This window comes from Lissotriton helveticus, chromosome 4_1, assembly GCF_964261635.1.
Source record: "Lissotriton helveticus chromosome 4_1, aLisHel1.1, whole genome shotgun sequence".
Lineage (NCBI taxonomy): Eukaryota > Metazoa > Chordata > Amphibia > Caudata > Salamandridae > Lissotriton > Lissotriton helveticus.
In genome coordinates this window covers 542,303,559-542,315,858 of record NC_136063.1, presented here as the reverse complement: position 1 = coordinate 542,315,858, position 12,300 = coordinate 542,303,559, and the positions used below count along the sequence as shown (strand labels likewise).

At 43.5% G+C, this 12,300-nt stretch overlaps 1 protein-coding gene across 1 annotated transcript in view; it reads left to right on the top strand.

The window, feature by feature from the left end:
• Positions 1 to 850: 850 nt before the first annotated feature.
• The window catches only part of CRISPLD1 (cysteine rich secretory protein LCCL domain containing 1), a 313,945-nt gene continuing 302,495 nt past the window's right edge, over positions 851 to 12,300 (top strand). Inside the window, exons 1-2 of the mRNA XM_078687130.1 lie at positions 851 to 1,109; positions 1,869 to 2,188. Of these exons, the coding sequence (XP_078543256.1) occupies positions 1,931 to 2,188 (258 nt within the window). The 5' untranslated portion in view covers positions 851 to 1,109; positions 1,869 to 1,930. The remainder of the gene's footprint in view (positions 1,110 to 1,868; positions 2,189 to 12,300) is intronic.

Sequence of the window (12,300 nt, the reverse complement as noted above, 5' to 3'; positions counted from 1 at the left end):
TAAATGACAATGCCTTTTATTTATGTTTTAAAAACCAAAACATAAATAAAAGGCATTGTTATTTACAATGCCAATAGCTCAAACTCGTGTAAATGCGAGACCGATTGAATTGCAAATGCTTCTTGTATTTTGAGATCTGTCACTTGACAGCCAGAAAAACTGGTTGAAAGTTTCTCTCCTCGCAGCATAAGAGGTTAAGAAGAGGTGGGTCATTTAAAAGGAGGAAGTGGTATTCTTGGAAGTCTGTCAGCAAGGCAGGATGCCTCTCCAGATAAATAATTGGTGGAAGGACAAGGAGATGTTGTGGCAATCCAAATAAGCCAGTGAAGAGGTCTGAGCTAAAGACAGTTGTTCCATCAACCCAGATCTCGAAAAAAAGGTGCTCTAAAAACTAGGAAAATGATCGAGATAAAGAAAATGCTCTCGAATTAACTACTTTGAAAAGGTGCTAATTCGTAGCATTAGCATTAGATTCAGTGGGAACTGAGAAAACTCATTGGGAAAAAAAACGTTGTAGAATTAAAAATGCAACCTTGAATACACGATTACATGTTTTGGAACATATAATTTAATTACTGTTTTCTACAATATACAATGTTTGCTGTAAATGTGAGAGTTTCTTCTATTTAAACGGTGAGGTTTACAAAATAGAAACCCTGCTTAAAATAAATAAACTAAAAACTTAAGTTTCAGAATCTATGAGGCCTCAATGTATTCCCGTAGAATAGACTCCATCCTTTCTGCGAATAAGAGGAAACGGATATATGGGGGCTGATACTTTGCCTTTAAGAATTTGAACTATTAGTAACCTGATAGGGGTGTTAGTTGTGCCGCCGAGCAGCTGAGCGGTTCAGTGCGCCACTGGAGGGAAAGGAGCACACAGTTGAACGCTTCCAGCGCCTGCTCTCGCTGCCAAACATAGCTGCCGGGAAGGCATGTGCAGGGGCGCACTGGAAGCACTTTCTGAGCTGCGGTTCTTCAGCTGATCTCAGCTTCTCAACTCTGTGTGAAATCTGAAGAGGAAATTAACTCGTAGACACACCTGGGCAAATCATCATTTATTTTGACTGAACATCGCAGTACTCTAGCTGATCTTTTTGTAATCCCAGGTAAAATGAATGTGCAGTGCTTCGCTCGCTGCTGAAGAGGTTCTTCTAAACGAGTCAGTGCCTTGGCCATGGTTGCATATTCGTACTGTCCAGTTCATGCAAAACGTGCACCGTTTTAGGGTTGAGTACAGTTAATGCAAAGCTTGCTGCACTGTATTGATTTTACTGCAGCGGCAAAAATGTGTCGCCGCAGTAGTGTGTTTAATATATTCAACTTCAAAAGGGCAGGTAGTTCGGTTATTTTATTTCCTTTGAAGAAAAGCGCGCATGTATTTTTTTTGTTTTTAAGTAAAAAGCTTTGGAAGGAAAAACGTGCACACAGGCTGGCAAGTTGCTTTATTGTAAGACTCGCATTGAAACCTTTATTTCTTTCTATTCTGGAATGCAGTTTTAGATTGTTGGTGCACTTTCTCCCTTTGTGTTTTGTAAATCCATAATGTGGTCACGTCGTGGGTGTCTTGGAAATGAGCGTTCCCGAGGAAAGAGAATACCTTTCGTCAGGTCGCTCGTTAGCGCGATAGCAACCCGTTTTAAGTAAGCCCCTGGTGCAGGGGGCTGCAGATAAGATTTCTCCTGAATGCCTCGGTGTGCAGTGTAAATGGAGAGTGTCTGCCCTCACTGGCGTCTCGTTCTGTCTCCCTAGAAACCACACTGGCACACGCGCCCTCCGACCACAGTTTGACTTCTGTGATTTAGCAGAGTAGCTGGTGCCAGTCACCGAGCCTCCGAATCAATCCGCTCTCTCTTGTGTCCTGACAGCTTCCAGACCCGGGAGAAGCTCGCGCCTTGCTGTTCACCCGGGAGCCGCGCGCCCATCCGTCATGAAGTCCGCCGTGCAGCAGTGGCTCGGAGTGGCGGCCTTGCTATACATAGCCCAAGCAGTTGCTGCCATGGCTGTGCCCAATGCCACACAGTTAGAGGAACTTTTGGATAAATACACAGACGAGGACGGCGAATGGTGGACGGCCAAGTCTAGAGGGAAGAGAGCCATCACAGAGAGTGACATGCAGATTATCCTGGACCTGCACAACAAACTGCGGGGGGAGGTGTATCCTCAGGCTTCCAACATGGAATATATGGTAAGAGCAATTTATTACTAGTTGGTGAGAGATGGCGCAAGTTTGTACCCAATGCAATTGTATATGGCACACATAAGAGGTTGGTGCTTAGTTTCAAAAATATACGATTGATAAATACATGTGGTGCATTTTAAGACATTGTATTACATATTTGGTGTGCTTTATTGATCCATTCAACGTCTTTTGTTGCATTCTGGGAGTTGAAGTTTGACATGTTCCATCCCTAAAAGTAGACTTGCAAATTTAAAGGTACCGCATGGATTGGATGAGCCCTTAAAACTGGAATGGGGAAGTCTTTTCATATGTGGTAACTGTTCACTTAACAAATGCGTTCCCTCTCTCTTCTGATCACACGCACTTTTAATTCAAAGTCTAGATGCGACTGAACAAGGAAATCAGTCGCATCTATCGGTCGTAATTGTAGGAACTTACGCCGAGTGTAACAGGTGCTCAATGAGCAGGCAAGGAACGTGCAACTAAGGTTATGCACAAAACGTGAGGGACATGATTTGTTTCCATTTGAAGTAAACTCGTCCAAATGAAACAGGCGCTTGAAACTCACCCATCAAATGTAACCTTTTGTTCGCGACAATAACCAGGCAGCGTTGCTGTGAAGCGAAGATTAAGTGGATTGCATGATTGAGTAATAGCTATTTGTTAGTGCTATGACATGTTAATGAGGTAAGCCGACCAGGTCCCAACACCTAGGCAGTCTTTTGGAGAAAACTCTGCCCTTCTGAAATGTTGGCTATGGACTCAAGGCTCTTAATGGACGTTATTTGTACAATGTTATATGACTTAAGTTCTGGCGCTTGTATTGGCGCAGTTTTGAATCCTCGGTCCCAGCATGGAGACGTTCCTTAATTGGCTAGAATTACGTAATTGCTATTCATTATGACCCATAATTCCCAGGCATGAAAATATTGCTCCAAATAACCGGTTTTGAAGTCTCTGGAAAAATGAAGAATCCAGGCATAGGCAGTGTGAAAATTATGTAGTCCAACTAATATTGCACCGTAGACTTTCTAAAGAAAAATGTTTAACGTCAGAAAATAATGATACGACCTTAACTAACGACATCACAGTTTAACAAAAGGCTGTACCACCACAAACTATGATTTTAATATGCCATACGGTGTGCTCCGATTCTGCAGACTTTGTTTCTGTATCCGCCTTTTTATGCTGTGCGTCCATGCCTATAGAGCACTATACATTGCCATCCCTGTCCTAGTGTACATGATTGAGTGTACTGACTCCCACATGCTCATGTGTGTTAACACAAAGGAACTGCTTTTTTATACATGACTGTCTTTAGCTGAAACCTTTTTCTGGTGAACTCCGAGAAAGAGTCTTTGTTGACTAAAGCTTGTGGGTGGACTGTGTGAGGCTTTGTAAATGGGGTTTGGTGAGCAGTGGAAGCATCATGTTTCACGAAGAGCCACTCACTATTAGCATACTGCAGTGAGAGACATGCGCAATTTCTCTCTCTTTCCTACAGACACACCGAACTATAAACCCAAGCACAAAGTCCTACCATGACACAGCCGAGTCCTGGAATCTCACTGCAGTCAGTCCAACCGCTCCAGGCATTTCAGAAGCACCCACTGATCTCTTCGTGTTTTACGGACCAGTCTATAGCATGGGATCGATTTACAATGCCTTTTTTACTTGAAGAAGTAAATCGTACCTAAGTGTTGGACCTGGTCCTTTTTAGCAGGGTTATCCCCAAACCTTTTGCCTTCCTCCTGTATATTTTTCGTGATCCCCCTTTAATTGCCTTTAGGACTTTGGCCACTTTACCACTGCTATTCAATGCTAAAGTGCAAGTGCTCTTGGTATGTTTGGCTTACACCTGTTTAGCATATCTAATTTACCTGCATGTCCCCTGTACAGTGGTATCCCATATACCCATGGCCTATACATTAAATGCTACTAGTGGGCCTGCAGCGCTGTTTGTGCCACTGACAGAAGTAGCCTTTCAAACCTGTCTCAGTCCTCTGCCACTGCAGGGCTGGCATGCACAGTTTACTGCCACAGTGGCTTGACATTTAAAGTCACTTGCGAAGCCTGAAACTCCCCTTTTACTACATATATGTCACTCCTAAGGAAGGCCCTAGGTAGCCCTTTGGCAGGGTGCTGTGTAGGGGGAAGGTAGAACATGTGCCTTTATTGTGTGCCATGTCCTGGTAGTGACAAACTGCCTATTTGGTTTCTCACTGCTCTGAGTGCTGCTCCTCTCATTGGTTTGCAATGGGAATTCCATGATATGTTTTTCAGTTGTAATTTCTGATCTGGAAGGAGCAGCATTGTCATGTTTAGTATTTGTGGAATAGTGGTGATAAATTATTGATGTAGATGAATTTTTTTATTACTATTTTAGAAATACCACCTTTAGAAAGTGGTCATTTCTTGGGGTTTATGATTCCAGTCCATGTCTAGGAAAGAGTGACAGCTGGGCTTTGTGCATACTTTACAGACAGCCTGAACACAGGAAGGGTTGGGTGTTACAGGTTTGCATCTGCATTCATCTTTATACTGAATGCTCTTCCTGGGTTGGTAGAGAGGTAGGAGTGGCTCACCTACATATGTATAGGTTGTGTCATGAACTCACACAAAGGGCTTGTTTTACCCCCTACAGATATCTGGAGCCAGGGCTGGGATTGAATGGGGGTGTTGTGCACTTCTAAATACAGGCACTTTGACCCCAGGATTTTAGACAAATGTGTGGGCCTGTAACCAGCGCTGCTGGCTGTGCTGCCAGGAATACCACCACTTGGACTTTGCTTTGTTATGCTGACCTACCTGCCTGCTGGGCTACTAGAGAGACTGCTTTCTGTTAAGGTAACCAGTGTGCTGACCTGTTGCCTGCCTGCTCCTCGTGCCCCAAGTGGTCTCCAGTGATGGATGGGCTGACTGCCTTCCCTGCTTAGTTGAGGATTGCACAAGGATCCCAGGACAATGCTGCTTGTTGCCTGATAGTAGCGTGTGCTTCCAGCTCCCTGATAACATCAGCGCGTGGGGAACACTATTCCTGGCTGTCAAGTCAGTGTGTGTACGACTTCTGGTGGTTGTACTCTTGGAATGGGGAGAGCCCTCCAGGTTTCCCCATTAGCACAATGGAGCGTTTCATCTTCACCCTAGAGTGAAGCAGGTGGTGAGCGCTTTACTCTTCAAGAACAGCACGCCCCATGCCCTTCCCTTCTGCCGGTACCTCTGTGGGAGCTCCAGTGGCATAGGAAGGGGGATGTGGGGGTGGGGCGCTCAACCCCAGAGAGCATGGGCTTTGGGGGTAGCATTCTTCCCCCTTACCTGCGGTCATCGTGGGCACTTGGGCTAGCTACGCCGCTGGGAAGCTCACTCTCGACGATCACAGCATGCATTCCTGATGACACGTGGCCAAGACAACAAGCCTGTTCCTCAAGCCGACATGCTTGCTACGGCACCTGATTCAGCCAGTGGAGTCCTGGTGCAGATGTGAGGGACCAGGAAGGGTCTCCTGCATACTCCTGGAGAGGGGCTTTGCTCACGGAGTTGTTTGCAGCAGCACTACGCATTCGAGGCTCACTGCCCTTGATCACTTGGCACACTGGGGCAAATTCAGGTCTCCCTGCTAGAGTTGTGTGTGCCCCCCTCAATCTGTTTTGCACACACCTTTGGGGACATTGGAGCTCCAGCTTTCAGGTCGGGCTAGGCCCTCGATGGATTTCCCGATCCTGCTTGGCCCATGAGGATACACATGATTGTATTATTGCAAGTAGGCACGCAGGTGCTTTTATGTCCTGCATCTGGTGCCTAATTACCGTACTTCATGTGGTAGGCCCACAGATGTTCCTGCAGCCTGCAGAGTACAGTTGTTTGTTTCCCCAGGAGGGCTCACAGTGTTTACCACATAACCTGTAATAGAAGCACTGTGTTTATGTGATGACTGCATTTATGGTGATGTTTGGTGTTATCCCTCAACCCAACTACTGCATTTTTATGCCCTAATGGTATAATATATATGTCATGTGGATGCCTGATTAGTCAGGATAATGACTTTTGATTCAGGGTCTGCATAATAAGTACAGTGATGGTGTTTTAATGACATGGGAAACATACAAGGCTTTAGCTTATTGCACTAACAGTGATGTTTTGACAATTACCTAGTTGGGATTATTGGTTTATGTGATTTTAGTATATGTTTATATGCAATACAGAAAATTATTTTTGTATAATACTGTGTGGAGTTTCTTTTGGGATGTATTTATTGTGTCACTGGTGTGTGTTGCACATACACTTTACACATCACCTCTGGGATAAGCCTGACTGCTCTGGCCAAGCCGTCAAGGGGGTGAGCAGGGTTTATCTTGGGTGTACCCTGACTAGAGTTGTGGATTCTTAGGTGCATACCCTAGCCAACCAGAAACCCAATTTCTAACACTAAGCCAGGACCAGTACTCAACTACTTGTAGGAAAAGATTGGTGAAGAGGCCTTTGATTACCGCTCAGTTAATTACTGTTAATACTAATTACTAGCATACTGGTTTTCCTTGCTACAGTAATTTCCCATGAGCAATAGATCCTTTCCAAACCTTTCAAGTAAAACATTACACTTTAGTTGCTCCCATCTCTCCCTATAATGGCTGACTTTCTATTTCCTTAGATTAACATACAAAAGGAAGCCCCACATTTTCCTCATCCTGTTCCTTGCAATGCCACAAAAATACCCATGAAGCTGAAGACCAGAAAGGGAAGGGAGGAATTGGAAAACTGACTGTGCTGAGGAAGAGTTGGGCTTGGGGTAATGAAGATTACTGTTAACTAACCAGGGTATTAGCTACTCGTTAGTCTTCCTTGCCACCATGTTTACCTCCCAACACCAGTCTATAATTGTCCATAAACATATGAGGAGATGACTATGTGGCCACATTACAGATGACTTCCATTGGCATCCCTTTAAAGGATGCCCAAGAAGGTGAGATATTCCTTGTAGATCGCCCTTGGACATGACTACCAAAGTCTGAAACTTGTACTTAAGTTAGGATCGGAAGGCGTATGTCTACTTCAAACTGGCCCAGAGGTAACAAAAAGATTATCTACCTTTCTGAATCCCTCAGTTCTTTGCAAATAAACCAAAACAGCCCATCTTACATCTAAGAGATGTAAAGCCGCCTTCGTTTCTGACTGGGGATTTAGGAAAAACATTGGTAAAACCGTCTCCTGTGATCTGTTGGCTATTGTAGGAATGTGGCCCCCACCCCAGCTTGCTGGCATCCGCAGTCACCACTTTTGTTGGGGTTACATGAAATGGTGGATTGCTTGTCAGATTCTGTTCCATCAACCACTAACTCAATTAACACCTGATCTGTTCTGAAATGGCAGGCATGATAGTGGTTCACTGTCAGAGGCCTTTCTAGCTTTTAAGCTGCTCTGTGCCTTCAAGCCCCTGATGGATTTCCTGACTATACTAGGGGAAATAGCCTTGTTTCTTAAATTACAGTAAGGCACACTGCCTCTTTTGTAATTTACATCGAAGTGGAAGCAACAGGCGGGGGGGTGAGGTCCATTGTCCTTTTTGTGCCAGTGCTGGGGAGTCCCTTACTAATTTTATTTTCTTTTGCACCAAGTATATCCAGCCAAAAGAAAAATGGATACTTCCACTATGCAGGCTGTTGGGGTGCAGACACTATACTGTGCTATGCAAACAAATGATGGACAGAATGCTGAATAAATCATACATTCAACACCAGTCAAGACATCTAGGTTAAATCCATTGTTCTTTTGCTCACCATGCCACCCCAGTTTAGACCCAGCCAAATGAAAATTAGTCTTGACCCTGTGCTTCATGGGAACAGTCCAGATAGAAGTGCCAAGCCAGGTCCTCCCTGGACCAGAAACAATCATCCTGGGACCAGTTTCTGGGTACTACCCTTCAGCAGCCAGGCTAGCTTGAATCCAATGGCACAGTGAGCAAGGAACCCACGTCTGGCCATACCCATCCCACTTAGGGTGAAAAGTGCTACATAAACAAATGATGGACCGAATGCTGAATAAATCATACTACACCCCAATCAAGAGATCGGAGTTAAATCCATTGCCCTTTTGCTCACCTTGTCACCACACTTTAGACCCAACCATTTGCAAATCAGTCTTGACCCTGTGCCTCATGGGAACAGTCCAGGCCGAATTGCCAAGCCAGGTCCACCCTGGACCTGGAACAAGCATCCTGGGACCGGTTTGTGAGTATTACCCTTCATTAGCCAGGCTAGCTTGAATCTGAAAGCCCGAAAGTGGTCCAAGGATGCTTGTTTCCAGTCCTGGGAGGACCTGCCCTGGCTGTTCAGGCTGAACTGTTCCCATTGTGCGCAGGGTCAAGACTGATTTGCTTATGGCTGGGTCCAAACTGGAATGGCATGGTGAGCAAAAAGTGATGAATTTAGGTGCAGATCCCTGTACTGGGATGAATGTATGACATTATTCTGCATTCTGTCCATCAATTGTTCCTTTTGACAGTACACTGTGTCACTTAGGCTGGTAAGCAACAGAACCAATACAGCTATAGTGTATGCTGTGACCAAATATTAAAGATGGAGCTGGGCTGTACGGGCCACAGCTATGGGCCAATGAAGGGTACAATATGAATGAGCAAGGGTGAGCGAGGCAAAATTATAGTTGACTCTAAGGTTCTCTTGCCCGATAACATTGGAGACGTATGAAATAGTGTGCCATACAGGTGGGATATTTGGCAGCCACTTTAGAAAAATGAAGTTATTTGCAATAGTGATGATAGGTTATATGATAAATTGTTAAGGACCAATTAGTTATGCCAATACCTTGAAGGAGTCTTACTGTCTTGGTTTTATACCATATATTATATTTAGGCTGGGAATAAGGAGGCTCTGATAAATTCTAAATTGTTTTAAGAAATTTATGTTTTACTTATTTAAAGATGTATGCAGACTTATATGGGCATTTCAAATGTACTGAATAAAGGACATGAAATGTAATGGGAACCTGATGACTATATTCCTGTGAACAAGGTTGATAATAGAACAATAAGTGATTGATTAACAGGTACACGGGAAGATATGCCAAAGAAAGCACATTGCTAGCTGCTGCCATCATGCCTCAAATCCTCAACCATTGGGAAACTGGAGGAGAATTCTGTTCAAAAAGACTCACATCTACCTTCACATAGTCTCTCACCTCTCTGCTGGCAGGAACACCTTGCCCCCTTGTGTGTTGAAATGGACTCCATCAAATACCAGTTCTTGTGTGGGAGTCAGACAAGATATCTTGATAAGAAGGAGTCCATGTTCCTGCAAAATCTTGCACATGTTCTGAATATGCAGAGAAACCATAGAGAAATAAGACATGATGATGAGCCAGTCAGCCAGATAAGGAAACATCTGAATTCCCCTCATAAATGTAACCCACCAAAGGTGCTAACACCTTAGTAAACACCTGTGGTGAAGACAAAAGCCCAAGTGGCAATACCTGGAACTAGTAATACTGGTTTTTACACAGAACCTGAGGAGTCTCTGGGACATCTGATGCATTGGCTGATGAGGATAAGAGTCCAACAGATCTACGATGCCAGGGCATCTCTCTGGTTCAGACAAGGTAGTATCTCTCCTGGAGTGACAATATCTTGAACATAAACCGAGGGATGAATGAATTGACATTCTTGAGATCCAAGAGAGAACTGTAGTATCCTGCTGCGTTTTGTACCAGGAATAGCATTGAATACACTCCTTGATCCCTCTGTAGAGCAGGAACCAGGATGATAGACGCATTTGAAATATGATCTTGAATACCTTGGTAAAGTACCTTCCTTTTCATAGGATGTGATGGAAGGGGAGTCCATTGAAAATACTCTGGGGCCATGGAATAAAAAACAAGCATATATCCTCCCTCGACCACATTTACTACCCGATAATCTGAAACTGATTTTTTTGCAGGCTTCCAGTAAAAATTATATTCAACCCCACTCTGGCAAATCACTTTTATTGGTGACATAGTCAGGAATCCATCTGGTTGCTGAGAACGGGCTTTATCTGAGGAAAGGACCACTCAACCATGCCCCCTTCTATGAAAAGGCTGATTCGACTAGCCCCTAAAAGATGGTATGAAGGCTCTTGGTTCTTGTGTGGGACTTAGAAGTTTCTGTTCTTCCGCTGATATTTTTACCATATCCTCTATAGGTTGCACCAACAATTTTGACTTTGAAAAGGGGATCCACCTTCCAGTTTCTGAGACAAAGTTGTCTTCTGGCCTGGATAGCAGAACCTGCTGTAGAGTCAGCTGCATTCAATTTATATTAGGAAATATCCAACAGCATTCTAGTCTGTTGCTCCATAACACCCAGAGATGATGTGATATATATACCCCATTCCATCAACTCTACCAAACGTTGAAAATCTTTTAAGAGAGATTTAATTGTATATGAAGAAAATGCATCAGCCCTGATAGCAAAAATTGCTGCCACATATGTGGCTTCACTGCTGTCTCTACCCTGTAACGACCAGGTCCGAGTGAAAGCATTTTTCCCAAAAACAATAGTTCCTTTTAATGCTAACTCCGCGAACAAAGAGCAAACTTTCACCATCATGGGAAAGTTATTTGCAATGTTCTGAATTGGGTAAGTCCTCTCTAAATATATCTATGAGAGTTGTTTTTGTCAATATGCTTCCGCTCATTCTCCACTACCTTCTTTATGGAGGCATGTAGGGGTAGTGACTCTAGCTCCCTTTTCTTGTGTGAGAAAATAAATCATCCTATTCCTTTATATTAGTAGTTTCTGGGAAAGTCGTATTGTTCCTGTTGTGCTGGAGTACTTCCTTTAACTCCTGCCCCTGCACAAATCTGCCTTTAGCGTCCTCCTCCTTTCCCTCTGGGTTCTCACTTCTAGAGGGATCCCCAAAAAGTTTTTGGGAGGAAACTCTTGTTGCTTAAGGGCAGCTACTGATGCAGCCTGAATCATCTGCTTTATAAAACTCATCGACACTGTAGCAGCAGAGTCAGTTTCTATATTGTGTGCCTTTTCAATGGTTTTTCGTGATTCCTCCATGTTGCTCCATTTCTATGGAAAACCACAACACTGGAGGGTTCTTCTTCCTGCTTTTGTTGTATCTTTATTGAACACACAACCTGGCATCAATACTCCTCGAGAGCCAGGCGCCAACTGACTCTCATGGAACTCACAATGACCAAACAATTCAGAGCACCAGCAAGTTTACATCCGAACACATCTTCCTTTCACCAACTTACACAAACCAACTTGAAGTAAATTACCCAGAAGAAAATAAAATGAAAGATAAACATGACAGAAATAAATCATGAAACATACAATATGGTCATTAGCTTATTAATATAAAAATGTGGCATATTCTTTCAGATAAGAAAGTTGTACAAGATATAATTAAGATCTAGCATATTCTTTCAGATAGAAAGGTGGTCTACGAATTCTACCTCCTTTGATGACCTAAGCAGAATCATGTCCACATCTGTGATAGCTTTCCTAATTTCTTTGTAGTTCATCTCCTCATCTTTCATAAGCATAGCTCCTGAACTTTCATCTTTCTTTGCACCATCCTGATTCCTACTGAATTTTCCACCTTTCTGATACATTGCCATATTCCTCAAATTCTACCTTCCACTACCACAAAGAACTTACTAAATCTTTCCACACGTAACAGGCCTTTGAATTTAGATAAACCATCATTGACACATCCCGATTTGATATTGCCCCAGACACCTTGTTCAATTTTATTCACCATGCTCCAACTTTTCTTCCACGCATTACTATCTCCAGAATTCACCCAAACCTTCAACTTGGGATCAATTTGGTACCTGGTACCCATCCTCTCATCTCTTTAAATTGACATTTCTGCGTAACACTGTGTGCAGTTGTGCGATATGCCCACAACATATCACCTACCAATTGTCTTATGTTTCAATGACTAGCTATTACCATCTGAATGGTTCCTTTACCCAATCTATTGGCCCTCTCCGCTATCCCATTTCCCTAGGGATTATAAAGGGACGTGCATGAATGTTTTATCCCCCAATGTTCAACAAATTGCACCATTTCCACGGACGTCAGTTGCAGCCCATTATTCATAATGAGAATC